Raw genomic sequence first — 15,900 nt, forward strand, 5'->3', positions numbered from 1 at the left:
CCTACCTGTCGTATGCTCTGTGGCAGTCTGTCAATCATTGAGACTGGAGTGTCATTCCCCTAGAATTTTAAATAAAAATACATTTTAATAATATTTGTTTCCCATTAATACCATTTGATAAAAAAAGGGCAGATCATTAAGCCCTAAAACATATGTTTTAGGCGGGAGACACTTTCTTTAGGTGTCTTCATAATACTACAAACTATTATATATCCTTTAAAAACTATGCAATTTTTAAAAAAATGTGCATAAAATAAAGCTACATAAGTAATGACAAATCTATAAAACATCACAACTGGACAATGGTTTATTGACGATATTTCTGAAAATTCATCTCTAATTACTTTCTGTTGCTATCTCTCAAAAAGTGAGATGTTTTGGATTGATGGAATATCTGTTATGTCCAAATACTTATGGTACTCAATTCTTCACAATGGAAGCTAAGCAACATACATTGTAATTTTGGCAATAAAACTATATAAATAACAACAAATCTATAAAACATCACAGCTGGACAATGGTCAATTAACGATATTTCCGAAAATTCATCTCTAATTACTTTCCGTCGCTATCTCTCAAAAAGTGAGATGTTTTGGATTGATGGAATCTGTTATGACCAAATATTTATGGTACTCAATTCTTCACAATGGAATTTAAGCAATATAATTTTGAATGAGCAATATTCCATTGTATTGATAGACACATTCATCTTATTAACCTAATAGAGTCACAACAAAGGTCCCAAGGCACAACATGTAAAACCAACTAATTGAAAACTGGGCATTGACCTCCTCAACAAAGCTTCAAAACCATACTGTTGGGCCAGTTGTGAATTAGGAAACTTGAGTACTCAGGAGAATTAAGATTTTATGTGAGGCTTGAATTTCATATTGGCCTTGGAAACGTGTTAATATCAGAACAATCAACTTGAAAACTTCTTCCTAGACACCTACAATATAATAGTGACTACAATCATTTTGTTTCATAAATGACATCCTTTAATCCACTTCTGTCAAAAGTAGCATCTTCATGTACAATTTATTTACAAAAGCCATTTTGTACAACTTCAATTTCACAACTATTTCCTAACTTCTCCAAAATTCTTTCATAAGTACTTGCGCATTTGAGGGATCACTAGCTAAGTAAAAGAATTAGGTAGTGATCTACTTTGGGCTTCAAGATGCAAAGAGGAATTTGACATAAAAAACAGATACTGTTATTTACTCTTCTGCGGTTGATGGTAGCATGCATTTGCTGCCACCCTTACCTCAAGACTTCAATTAATGAGCTCCTTTTGTTTCTATCATATCCGACAGTACTTCACATTTTCTATTGACTAAACAAAAATAGTGATATGTTCCCGGAGCCATTGAGTTTATACTGCAATAATTGGTGAAAGAATGATACCTTCATAACTTGGGTAAATGTTGATGTGCTATGTCTTGGGGATAATTTTAAAATAAATGATATTTTTGTGATCTAGAATTAAATTTCAATGTAGAAATCTTTTGATTCATCCGCACAATTTTTTTAAAGTACCACAGTTTCCATTAGTTTCTAGCCATAGCTTTCCTATAACTCAGCATATCCTCCCGTATGTTTACTATTTCATCAAGCATATGGAAAATGCATTGCATGTACATCCACCATTCAAAGTGTTCCCTCTCCACTAAAAACAAGACAGCTCTTAAAGGCTGCCACATACTAATGGGTTCAATCCATCACACCTGAAGGATTTGATTGCTCAGGGATCAAGGATTTGAATGAGGATGATTGAAGGATTGATCAAGGATGTCCAGGCACAATGATATTATCTGCCTCTCCACAAGGCTTTGCTAACACATTTTGCCCAATTTCTATGATTAGCACTCTTATACCGCCGCATCCAGAAGCCAGCTGCACCACTACAGGGTTGTTAAACCACTGTGGGGGCAGGAATATGCTGCAGTTTATATCAGGGAGTGGTAATAGTTCTTTAATTAGTGGCACATTTAAATTAGTTTTTAATTCTGTACTACATCACGAAGTAAGATGATCATTATGAATCAATTTTAATACTGTTTAATTCTACCCAATTTTTGCTTTATGTGCCAACTTTTTCCAGCTTTAATTATTGAACGTTGTAAACATTGAATTTGAATAAGCCTCATATGCATTAGAACATCACCACCCAAGTTAAAATTACACAGCTGACTACATTGACAAAAAAAGTTAAATATGCAGTAAGTAACATTATTTAAATAATATGGTTGTCAGCTTGCATGAAAAACGTTTGGACTTATTTTTTCAGGAGGGGACTCACAGCAATAAAATCATTGGAAATAACCACTTTCTGAAATCTATTTATGAGGATTGACTTTATAAGGTGGATCTTTTTCAAACAAATATTTAGTGTGTTTATTATGGATAGGATTTATAGAAAAACTTGATCATAATATTAAAGAAAAAGGTTGACAATGACTACCAAGGACAAATAGTTTACAAGGCAAATAGTTGCACTTACCTCAGGAGTTGAGAGAGGCACCACATTGAGCATTGGATTAGGTGAAGGTAGTACTACTGGTTTTTTACACACATTTTTGTACTCCCAGTTCTGAAAAGGGTCACTTGAGATCCTATTGAGCAGAGCCATCATGGTTTGGTCTGTAAAAGAATGAACAAAAATACATACAAACTAATATCAGATAAGCTGTTGATTAAAAAGAACAAAGTGAAACAATTAAGATGGAATAGATTTCCTCCCATTTCTTATAGCTTATATGCATAGATTGTTTTTTAATAAATCAACAGCATTAGAATCTGGAAACCAGAATCAAAATTTGAGGATCAGGATTGATAAAACCTTGGCATCTAACCTTCACTAATAATTAAGTACCATAGGGTTGTGAAAATGAGATAGCCGAGACCAAAACAAAGTAACAAGTAAGGGGGAAGATGGGGAACACACGCTAGGCCACTTTGTTGTGTACAGGAAACGTTGACCCACGTATACCTCAATCACACACAAAAAGGCAAAATTAATATAAAATAAAACAAACTTAAAACCACTTGATCACTACGTTGTGTTAAGGAATAATAGTCACTCTCATGAATCGTATTCACACACACACTCAAGGTTTGCAAGGATGTCTCCTATGCCATGGACCTGTTTTACTCTCACAGGAATTAAAACAAAATTTAAAAAGAAAAGGCCCAAGTTCACATTCGCAATCACTCTATCACTTGGGTGTGTTAGACCTTTGTAAAATCGCACTGACTCACTCGTTCAGGTTTTACAAGGATTCCTCCTATGCCAAGGACCCGACAATCTCACAGATCACAGAGAAGGACCTTAACTTTTTGCAAGCTAAGCTGATAGCTCAATATTACTCTTGAAAAAATGTTTTAACATTAACACACACTGTATATGTACAAAAAACAAATTACATTTAATTTAAGAAAGAAGGAAAGTGCCTCCGTTGTAGTACATTTATTCTGCCAATCTTCTGTCATGCATAATAAGAGCCCTTTCTTATGGCCATCAAAATTTTCAACGATCTGCCACCAGGTATAAAGTCTGCTCCTTCTCGAGGTCCATTCATAAAATAACTCAAGCGCTTTCAGATAGATAAATGCTATTACAGTGCGGAAGAGATTCTGGAGTCTTCAGAACACTGAAAGAGCTGATTGTTCCTTCTCTGACTTGTCCTATATTTTACTTTGTTGAGTCCTGGGATAAATAAATAAAATTATTATATCAGCTGTCTGGCATCATATATTATTTATTATGAGAATACTAAAATATTGGCAAGAAAAAACCACCAACAAGGTAAATTATGCAACAGCTGAGCAAAGATGTCGCAAGATCAGCCATTGGGAACAGATTTCAAAATGTGTAAGTGTCACGCCTTTATATCACTGATATTGCAATTAAAAGTGTGATTGGGCAAGAGATCATTACTCTAGATGGTTTAAGTCAATCAATTCCTACGGATGCATCTGGTAGGATCAAAGTTACTGGCTGCTGCTACATTAGTGCAAACAAAATGATCAGAAAAAGAAGGAAAAACGAGGAAAAGTTGCAACCAATGTGCACATCTGGTTTGCAATTACACAGTGTACATTTCCTAAATGTCGCAGTGTATTCATGAATATTTATTTGGCACTTTATTGCTTATGTAATAGGGAATTATTGTTGCCCCCACTTATTTTTCAATAATACTTAATCAATAACTGCTATTATTGCATAAAAATTGCATTCTTTGAATGGTGAGTACCCGGTTGCGGCTCTGAAGTTATAATCCTTCAAAGCTTCAAATTTTGAAGAAAAATATAAAAAAAATTAGTTCTGAACAATTACTGCTTCAAAAAGAGTTAAATAAGAAGGATTTGATAGTCCAGGGCAGACTTTTAATATTTCATTCAGTTTCTATCAGAAATTTACCACTTTGGGTACTCAGTTGTGAACATATGGGTTAAAATAATGTTAAGGTGCACACCACCCAACATCCCTTATATTCCTAGAGTTCGTCTTAAGTGGCTTTATTTCCAAACTGGAAAAAATGGCTCAGCATAAATGGATTCATGTTGAACAAGAAGTGCATCACCAACACAGATGCCTAATTTGATGACCTTCCAAAATCCTATTTGGACAGGGTAAAAAAGTTAGAGAAATACTGGGATATATGTATCGAGCAGGAAAGAGATCATGCTGAAAAATGAAAAAATCTAACCAACATAATATTTTTCCATTTTTTCCAAAGGACTTATTGAATGATCCACATATTATTAATGCGTGGTCTATGCAATACAATGCGTGATATGGTGCAATTTGGCGGTCATGACGCAGACTAAAGCCCCACCCACTAGCGGCACTAGTTGCCTGAGACCCAATGAGCCATCTGTGCTTGGAGGATTGTCGAGCTGTGCGCATGATGCCAGTTATCTTATGAGGGTAGGCTGAAAAGTAATGCACACACGCTTGTAGAGCTCAAACAAAATGACCTTCAGAAGCGTGCCATGTGGCACATGGAAATAACATTCCCCCTCAATATTCATGCACAGGTTTGAGGTTGTTGCGTTCAGCCAGTGTATTTCGAGAAGCCAAAGTATAGAGCCATGTTCTAGTGCTATGTCAACCCGAGTCAAACAGCACACTGTTAACAATATTTAACCGCTAAAAAATTGACTACTACTGACATTTGTCATTGTTTTAAGGCTTTTTAAAGTGAAAATGCTGTTCATCAGTCAACTGTAAATTGATGGGTAGTATAATTTCAGGATTGCAAGCCCGAATCAGTGATGTAACTTCTTTTGACTGTGTTTTGGGATGCTCACCGAGTTTGTGTGACCAATTTTCAAGAACGAGGGGCAACAGTAAATTCTTCTCAGTACATACAGACTCTAAAATTACTCTGACGTGGAGTTAGTCATGTTAAAAGCAGCCTGGCGCTAATAATCTTGCAACATGACAATGCTTGTCCACACACCTCGTGCGCAACTGGATAGGCTCCGCGAAACCTGTAAACAGATTTGAACGGATTCCACACCCTCCTTATTCCCCTGATATTGCACCCTGTAATTTTTATTTATTTCCACAACTCAAGAGACACTTCAAGGGTAGTCATTACGCCTCAGACGATGAAGTTGAGGCAGCTGTCAAGTCCTGGATTTGAGAAAAGACAGAAGAGTTATTCAGTGATGGAATGAAAAAACATGTTACATATTGGGAGATATGTGTTAGCCATAACGTTGACTATGTTGAAAAATAAATATATGATTTTGAAACTTAGGAATTGTACTTCAATGTACTTTTTGCCCAATCAGGTTATTTGCTTTTGCTTGCGCTCTACAAGCATGTGTGCATTACTTTTCAGCATACCCTCCTAGTTCCTGTTGTCCTTGTTTTTACTGTTTGTTGAAAATGGAAACTGACGAAGTCCCGGAGCAACAAATCAACATCAAGTATTTTGGTAAAGTGCGGTAAAAGTTATCAAGAAATTACTGAAATGTTGACAGCTGTTTACAGTGATAATGATCTGCAGAAAACATCCCTTTTCAAGTGGATTAAGCATTTTAAAGATGGCCGACAAGATGCCACAGATGATGCAAGGCTGGGACGACCTTCAACCACCAGTGCTGATGACAACATTGATTGTGTCCACTCCCTTGTCCTAACCGATCGTCGAAAAACTGTCCAAATGGTAGCTGATGAACTGACTTTAGGAAAATCAACAGTGCACACTATTTTAACTAAACATGATGGATGGATCCTTCACCATGACAATAAATCTGCACTTTCAGAATTGATTGTTCGCCAGTTTCTGGCAAAAATTCTATCACCATCCCAGATAATCCTATTTATTCACCAGATCTCACCCCCTGCGACTTTTTCCTAATCTCAAAATCCATAAATGTAATGAAGGGACATCACTGGGAAGATGTGGACACAATAAAGCAAGAAACGACAAGAAAACTAAAAAGCCTAATTGCTGAGGTCTTCCAATGGTGCTTTCCAACAGTGGAAAAGATGATGGAATAAGTTCATAGCGACAAATGGAGAGTACTTTGAAGGGGACAAAATCGATGTAGACTAAATTTTGCAAAATAAAGTTTTTATGGCCTCAGTTTGCATATTTATTGGACATAGTAATAGATAAGTAGAACCACTGGAGGAAGGTGGCTTTACTGATCTAATAGATCAAGGGGATCTCATTCATTTTGATAGGCATGTTACAAACACAGTCTTGGGTGACTAAACTCCAAATGAAAAATTAAGCATCTCTAAAACTCTTGAGTGCAAATAAATGTTTGTTAAAAATCTCTCTGTCAAATACTTGATTTAAATTTAGGGCCAAAATTTATATTAAGAAAATTTGACCAATATTTTTCTTTATAAGATTTTTTAAAGTCTTTTAACTATTTTTATGTTACTGTGTAAATTAAGTACCAATTTACAAATATAGGGAAAAGACCACTGCGAAGTACCTAGTTCCAGTTTGGTTAATTCTGCAATGTGAGTCACCAGGTTTTTGAAAGCTTGCATTGGTGAAGGACCAAATTTCTCTCTCCATGATATTTCATCCAGAAACTGCTGGATGGTTACACGATTCAGCATGGGCAGAACATTCTGGAAAAAGATATTTTCAGGGCGACTGAGTAACTTCATCATCAAATAGATTTACATTTAAAATTAATGGTAACATCAAGGAATGTAAAAACATTGTAGCGCTCAATGCTTATAAAATGTGCAGTCAAAGCTGAAATTATTTCCATCATCCTAGGTACATATTTGTAAATAACTAGTCTCTTAGGAGTTAATCATAATCAGTTGATGTAGGAGATTAACTTAATCTATTGAGAGAAGCCATATTTTTCATAATTGATCACTGTTAATTAGCCACGACTTAAGAATAGAGCAATGGTTAATAAGGATATGAGCAATGGGAAATTATGTGATGAAATTCCTGTTCTTTGGCACCTATCAGTCAATATATTTACACTTCATCACTATAAGGAGAAAACTATTGTGCTCATAAAAAAACACCCTAGAATTTCAATTAAATATATTTCTTTGTGTCCCATTATAAAGATTTTTGGCAGGTGTGAATACATAAGTAACTTGGATTTTGTTCGTACAGAAGCTAAAAAATATTAACCTGTACAACATGAAATTTGGCAGAGTAATTTTATTAACAGAAGAAGAACTGCATAGAAATTGGCCAATACTGTTTCAATAGAAGTGTTACAGTGGAACCTCAATAAGCACTTAACATAGCAATTAATTCTCATAATGAGCAAAATTATTGGCCTGAAAATGACTACCTTCACGAGCAAATTTTTACATAATGAGTGACGAAAGGGGGATTCCCAGAATGATTGCACACCTTCTACTTCAGCTTACCTTTAGCAATCGTTCTGCTAGCACCTTACTGATCACACATTTTTCACAATTGCATTCAGACATATCTTTTTTTTTGAGCAAACTTAAATATTATTTTGAGCCAAGTTTTAAAAATATCCCAAAGGAAAATCTGTATAAAGAAAGCTATAGCAGAATAAAAATAACTGTAGAAATGAGAGTAACATAGCTGTAAATGCATTTTATGGACAAATAATTGCACTAATCGCTTATTTCATAGAGGTTAGTGAAGTAATACACAGATAAAAAGAAAGAAGAATACATTTCAGTTGAAAAAGTTTTCAATTAAAAAGAAAAAAATAGAAATATTAACAATTTGTACCTGAAAAGATCTAGGAATTGATGTACTGAGATACTCCACTATTTTCAAGTTCCTGCCAGTGGGTGCATTCGGGGTAGTCTGTCGGACATTCTGGAATCCCAAATCATGAAGACAGTTTTGATCTATAGAAAGATCAGTAACTATAATACTCTTCTTGTCAACCCAGATCACCAATGGGGCTAAGATATGGTGATAATCACGTTTCACAGAGGTAGGAGTCCCAGGAGTTCTCTTGGTTGGTTCCACTGCTAAAAGTCTCACTATGTTCTTCTCCTGATCAAGCACCCCTAATATTTCAACCTTAACCTAAATGATGAAAAATACATTTTAAAATGGTCATTACAGTAAATTAATTGAACCCTTATCTCTAATTATTCAATTAAGCAATAATTACTCTCACCATCAATCATATCATTTTTATAATATTTTATGAACAAATACATAAAAAAATGTGCATTTGAACATTCTAGTTATTACTGTCAGTGTAAACACACTTTGGAAACCTAATATACACACAAACTCTTGATTATCCATGCTAATGGATGTATGAATATGAAGGAATAATAAAAAAAACAGGGATAACCAAAATACACAGAAACTATGGTCATGATAAAAATGTGAATACAGGGACATCTTATTCCTTGTAATTAATTTGCATTTTTTTAGCAATGGAAAATACATTTTTTCCATTTTCAGCCATTTTTATAAGGGTGGGATTTTTATGAGTTTTTCAAGAACACAGAACTATCACCATTTGAATAGAAGAACACATATTCCTTAATAAGCTAAACCTATCATTTGGCCAGTATCAAACAAATATTGACAAGGGATCACTGATATGGATATTTATCATAAGAAACCAATTAAAATAATGCAGTGAAGAAAGTTAATGAATTATTTATTGCATAGTAAAACTATGTGTTTTCTAGGGTAGGAGGGAGCGGCTGCACCATCAACCAATCTTGAGACTGAACGACCAATAATGATGATTGTGAATATTCTGAGAATTTTTTCCATTTATTGATGCCATTAAATAGACAAATGTGAGAAACACTACAGGCAAAAATTCATGCTGCTGAATGATTCCTGACATATTAAGTGAATCAAATAAAAAATTTATTGAATAAATCACTATGCATTAAGCATTTGTGTCCGCCATGTCTTAAATATAATAGCTGAAGTAATCCTAAACCCAAAACCTTCTGAAAGAGCTATTTAATCATTATTAACAGTTACATACCTGCTTTGATTTCCCATCATTAGTGCTAGTGCCAAGAGTCATTATTGCCACTTCCACCTCTCTCTGCCATCCACCAAGTCCTCTAAGTTTCTCATGCACAACACAGGTACTAATAGCTCTCATTGAAGCATTGAAGGATTTAATATAGTTCATATCTACTTGCACCCATTGTGATATGTTGGCTGGACTCGTTTGACATGCCCAGTGATATATCAATTTTAACATAGTCTTTGGAGTATGAGGAACACCTTCAAATAATGACCCAGAAAAGACGGACAAATGGCGTTGTCCGCAACAATCAGACACCCACACATAACCACCACTGAAAACAGAAATGTCACTTCAGTAAAGGAATTCAAAACATACCCTCTGACAGAAGCTCAGACAGCCATAACAATTGCTATACAGGTTCTTAACTTTTATGTCAGCCCTACCCATTTGCTCAGACAGAGGATTTTGTAAGAGACATGACAACAGAAATTCTTTGGCGTTTGAATGTTTTGCCAAATGAATATGCATAGGCATTAGGCATAATCAATAACCTTAATTTATGTTAATACCTGTTTGGAAATTTTGATGAATCAAAGTAAATACCCAGTTTAAAGGGAATCGGTTGAAACATGCTATCCAGATGTGTATGGCACTTTTGTTCCACTCGAATTAAGCCTTGCTGGATTAACCACTCAGTCAATTCACTTGGGAAAAGAAGCAACACCTTTTTGAGTTCCTTATCTGAAAAATATTGTGAAGGGCAGATCATAAAAATTGGAAAGTAATCACACCAAAGCCTTATTACTAATATGATTAGTCACATCAGATATTACAGTTCTGCATGACCTGTCTTATTTTGGTGGAGGTTTATAGTATATATGGTTGTGGTTCATTTTTATTCTCTCCTTTTTTGTGCATCAAATAACTTTTTCAGTGGATGGAAATAACACTTCTTTGGAACTAAGTTTTCCACCACCATGGACAGTGGAATCTCACTTAACACGTACCTCTCCCAGCGAGTAATTCTTATGATGAGGAAAAATATTGGTCCTGGGAATGACTCGCTGAACGAGCAATTTTTCACATCATTGGTGTTGAGGAGAGGGAAATTCCAGGATTGATTGCACGCCTACCAATGCAGTTTGTCTCTAGCACTCGTTCCACCAACATTTTAAGTGTTGCTAGTGATCACACATTTTTCCAAAATTGTGTTCAAATATATTGTCATTTTTTCATGCAAAATTTAATATTAATTTGTGCAATTGTGATTGATCCTGAAGGAAAATCCATAAGATAATAAAAATAACAACAGAAATGAGAAGTAACATCATTTAAAATCAGGAACAAGGTGTGAGCGTGGCTGATCCAGTATGCACATCAACATTTGGTCTACATACACGGTTGGCCTTTTCTTCAAGAACACAGACCAGGGTATTTACATACATGTAGATCAAATATTAAGAGGGTGTAACTGATACAGCAAGAAGTGTGTAATATCATGTAATTCATAAAACATATAGTCCACGTTTATTAGAATTACATTGTCAAGGATGTTATTGCTTTGGATTTGAACCCCATTATCTTGAAACAATGCTTTTCACATGTCTCAGAACTAATGGAGCACTTACACTAATCAAAATCTAATTTCAATTACCTAATTGTTGTTCCAAGATTCTAACAGGCTTCTTCATAAGGTAATATGATAAGGATAATTATTAACTTGTAAAACATACATGGCATTCCCTCCCTACGGACTACAACCTTGGCTTGATTGAAGAGCTATTACATTTTGATGACCCTCATATCTATGCTGGTCTGAGCAATGATATTTGCTCCAGGCAGGCCCACACATGCCAGATAGGGTTAAGGATAGGAGCTACATTTTGATACATAACATGTTTTCTATGGCGTGGAAACATGGCATTTGAAGCATGATACTAGAAGTAGATGGTAGGCTTTTTAAACATGGATGTGAAGATGGATGGAAAAGGTTAAATGGAGAAAAAAGAAAACGACCTATGATGTGCTAGGCATGGTTGGGAAGGAGAGAGAATTGTGGAGATAAACCCAAAGGAGACAAGACAGATGGATTCAGAGCGTATTGATTGGGAATGGGAAGCTGAAGCCTGGGGCAGACAGCAGAGGAGGCAAGCGATAAAGGGACAAGAATACGATATAGCAACTTAAACAAAATAAAGGAAGGAAAGAAGTATGCAGAACTGAATAAGGACAAACTAGAGTCTGATGTTAGATAAGGTTTATTGTAACGGGAGGCAAGCAAATGTATTGTTACATAATTGCACAGGCTGAGTCCAACCAAAGCCTACCTTAACCAATGAAATACCAATAATAACAACTTGGAATTACTTTTTGTTTTCATATGATTTCATTTGCAATGCTTGCGTGGCATTATTTTTTGTTTCCATATGATTTCATTTGCATTGCTTGCGTGCAATTATTAATCAGCTAAGTCATCTGTAATCTTCAGGTAGTTATTAAGGCTTTTGATGCCATATAATTCATGATACAAAGGGTGATCATAGATAATAAGAACTTTTTCAACTAATCATGTTTTGATCTACTAGTTTTGTAATTTAAAAACATTTTTCATCATTTAATAAGGCTGAATGTGCTGTGTGTCTCATAGTCCTGGTCTAGCATTGCAAATCAGAATCATGAAAGTTTGTTTCATCTTTATTGTAAATAACATTTCAATTTTCATTTACATGGCAGTACAAAATACTTTATTTTATTCTGGTTGCATTTCATAGCGGTAGCCATGAGACTGTATGATTTCTCAAAGTTTTTCTCTCTCTTGCTTTGTCACCTGAAAGGAAGCAGATTCTAAATCCCTCATATTTCACTTCCAAAAGATGATCCAATTTTTCTTCAGCAACAGTTAGGACAGTCTTGGCAGTATTTTGTTCGTAACTTTGAGAAGGGAGACACCATAATACTTATTCACATCTCTCTTTTCACATTTCTAATGAAGTGGATGAATTACAGCTGTCTTCTAGTCATGCATGAGCCTTTCAGTCTCCCATATCTTGCATAAAATTTCTGTAAGCTTATTTGCTACTTCTGCATACTTGCATAGCTCTCCTACTATCAATTATTCCCAGATGCTTCATTTTGCATTTCGATGTTTTTCACTATTTTATTCTCCGAGGGAAGAAAAGAGTCCAGAGCAATGAGCTATTTCAACCTCAAAGTTGATTATAGTTTCTGGACTAGCAGTTTTCAGTGCATTTTTAACATTAAAAGTAAAAATATCCTGAGTTTTCTTGTTTAGATCAGATAATTTTCATGGGTGAAACTAGTTTATTTTCTCTAACATACTCATAAGATTGTTTCGTACATCATTACAGCTCACCACTCATTTTAGTTAAATTAGAATTAAAGAAAAATTACTTTAAGCTTACTTACCTAACTCAGATCTCAACTTGTTACAAACAGATGTAGTAAATTCTTTTGACTGCAAACAAGGCTTCAATGTGACCAAAAGAGATGGAAATAATTTTCCATTTAGTTTTGCCGGATCCTGTAATAAAGAATGAATGAAACCTTAAAAAAAAAGCATTCAGTTTATTACATTAAAAAAAATGCAAAATCATGCAGCAGGAAATTCTTTCACAAATTAATGATGCATACAGAACTATACTACAATAAAAAATAGATTAATACAGACACAAGCAGTAATCCTTCATTTTAACACAATGATTTTAGTAAATGGGATACCTCATTTAAATATCAATTTTAAATTTCATAGCATTTCTGATTTACACCATTTTGTTTTGCCTTCCATTAATACAGAAAGCAAGAATATCATTTGGATTCTGAGTTGTCCTATATCCTTGCCTAATTATTGTAAATGTGTTCATCCACGTGACTCCAAGCTCTACAAGAGAATACAACTCCAACTCTTGCGTTCCTTTGCATTGCAATTTTAGAGTGAAGAATTACCACACACAAAGAAGCTTCCCCACCACTATAAACAGCCAAATTAAAAAAAATAGGGGGGGGGGGGGGGGCAGTTACCTCTGGACAAATTTCAATTTACATTTCACGCCATATCGTAGTTCCCCTGGAGGTCGCGATTGGCATTCTTGAAAGCTATAGTCATCTAGTAAACAGTCATAACCCCAAAATGGCCAAGATGTTATGCACAAGTGCGGAGTACAATGGAAGAGCCGCTATAATCGAAAGTGTTCGTGCTGGGCATTTGCCCAGTGAAATAGTTCGATTCTTTGGGTACCCCAGGTTGACTGTTTACAATATTTTGACAAAGTATAATGCTTCAGAGAAGTCTGGGGAAGGTTTTGCTAACCTGGCGAGGAAAACTCATTCGAGGAAACACGTGTTGCGAACTGCGGCGGTCATCGAGAAGGCTTAGGTGCTGATTTCAGAGGACCCGGGGTAATTGCTGAGGAAATTGGTGTCCGAATTGAATGTTAGCGAGCAAACAATGCGTCAGACGCAGGAGAAGAACTACGATACAAGTCGTACACAATAAAGGTGTGACAGATTCTGTCTGAGGCTGCCAGAACAAAGCGGATTGCTCACTGCAACCTGCTATTGCGTTCTATAAAAAATGAAGCTGCGGGGTGAATTAGATTCTTTTCTGATGAAAAAAATTTTCACTGTTAACACACAGATCAACCGGAGAAATGATCGCTGGCTCGCTCACAATCCCAAGGACTAACCCAATTGTTGCTCAAACAAAATTTCCAGCAAGTTTTCATGTCCTAGGTGTTGTGCCCAGTGAGGGTGATATCATGCTGCCACATTTCTTTGAAAAAGGACAAACTATCACAAATGAAGTATACTACCTTGATCAAAAAGTTCCCGGAATAACCACCGTGTGGCGCTCCCATCGTTCCGATTTGAGTTCTGTTTTTTTTGTTAAATTGGTACATCTGTTTTTGATATTCCCTTTAAATCTTAGTGTCATAACTTGACATTTGCAAAAGTTACGGTCGGTTTTCGGTATGTCCATCAGTGCTTCCTGCGATTTTTCCATTACTTCCTCTCGGCTGCTAAAACGCGTTCCCCGTAATGTTTTTTTAACTCGATTGAACAGAAAGAAGTCACAGGGAGCCAAATCAGGTGAATTCGGTGGCTGTTGGATGGTATTTGTTGCATTTTTCGTCAAAAAATTACGAATAATGATAGCACTGTGCGACGGTGCGTTATCATTGGTGCAAAATCCACGAGTTTTCTGCCCACATTTCTGGTCTCTTTCGGCGAATTGCTTCACGCAAACGTCTCATAACGCCCAAATAATACTCTTTGTTTACTGTCTGGCCTTCTGGCAAAAATTCATGATGCACTACACCGTTGTAATCCATGAAAACCGTCAGCATTGCCTTCTTTTTTGACTGAAAACGACGTGGTTTTTTTGGTCTCGGCTCATTTGGTGAACGCCATTCACTTGCCTGATGTCTGGATTGCGTGTCGTACTCATAAACCCACGTCTCGTCTCCAGTAATGATCCTTTTGATGAATGTGGGATCGGATTCAGCCTCGCAAATCATGTCTTTTGCGACGTCAACACGGTCTCTTTTTTGCATGAAATTGAGGTCTTTTGGCACCAACTTTGCTGCTACACGACGGAAACCCAAATCATTAACCACAATGTCTTGGGCGGATCCATAGGCAATGTTCAAGTCCTCCGCTATTTCTCTGATGGTTAATTTGCGGTTATTGACCAACATTTCTTTTACTTTATCAATTTTTTCACCGACTTTCGATGTCGATGGTCTGCCACTGCGTTCATCATCTTCGATTGACTCACGACCACTTCTGAACCGCTCGTGCCACTGGTAAACGACCGTTTTTTTTAGAGAATCGTTGCCGAAACACTTTTCCAACATTTCCAACGTCCGTGCGCCACTAAATCCGTTTTTTACGCAAAATTTAATACAAGTTCGTTGTTGCAAATTTAAATCCATTTCTGAAATTGTAAAAAATCGCCAACACACACAGAGATAGATGTGCTCTTGGCTACGTAACTTTTGCAAATGTCAAGTTATGACACTAAGATTTAAAGGGAATATCAACAACAGATGTACCAATTTAACAAAAAAAACAGAACTCAAATCGGAACGATGGGAGCGCCACACGGTGGTTATTCCGGGAACTTTTTGATCAAGGTAGTATCTGCAAATTTTGAAGAATTTCGTGAAACTGTGGATGGTAACTGTGGCCTCAGAACTATATCTTTCGACAGGATGGTGCACCAGCTCAAAACAAGTGATTTAACCTAAAACTGGCTCTCGAATAGCATTGACATGTTCTGGTCAAAGGAGCTCTGGCCTCTGAATAGCCCGGACTTGGACCCCCTCGACAATTATGTTTGGAGTGCAGTCGAAAGAGTTACCAATAAGATGAGGCACCCTAATGTCGCATCCCAACGCACCGCTATCATAGCAGCATTTGCAAAGATGG

At 36.1% G+C, this 15,900-nt stretch overlaps 1 protein-coding gene across 1 annotated transcript in view; it reads right to left on the reverse strand.

Moving 5' to 3' along the window:
• The window catches only part of LOC139700044 (uncharacterized), a 94,232-nt gene that overhangs the window by 51,367 nt on the left and 26,965 nt on the right, over nt 1-15,900 (reverse strand). Inside the window, exons 8-14 of the mRNA XM_071598546.1 lie at nt 12,880-12,994; nt 10,023-10,194; nt 9,463-9,784; nt 8,223-8,528; nt 6,967-7,108; nt 2,504-2,643; nt 6-59 (exon numbers count right to left, since the gene is read on the reverse strand). Coding sequence (XP_071454647.1) covers nt 6-59; nt 2,504-2,643; nt 6,967-7,108; nt 8,223-8,528; nt 9,463-9,784; nt 10,023-10,194; nt 12,880-12,994 — 1,251 coding nt within the window. The remainder of the gene's footprint in view (nt 1-5; nt 60-2,503; nt 2,644-6,966; nt 7,109-8,222; nt 8,529-9,462; nt 9,785-10,022; nt 10,195-12,879; nt 12,995-15,900) is intronic.

This window comes from Hetaerina americana, unplaced genomic scaffold (genome assembly GCF_022747635.1).
Source record: "Hetaerina americana unplaced genomic scaffold, ioHetAmer1.1.p SCAF_1, whole genome shotgun sequence".
Taxonomy (NCBI): domain Eukaryota; kingdom Metazoa; phylum Arthropoda; class Insecta; order Odonata; family Calopterygidae; genus Hetaerina; species Hetaerina americana.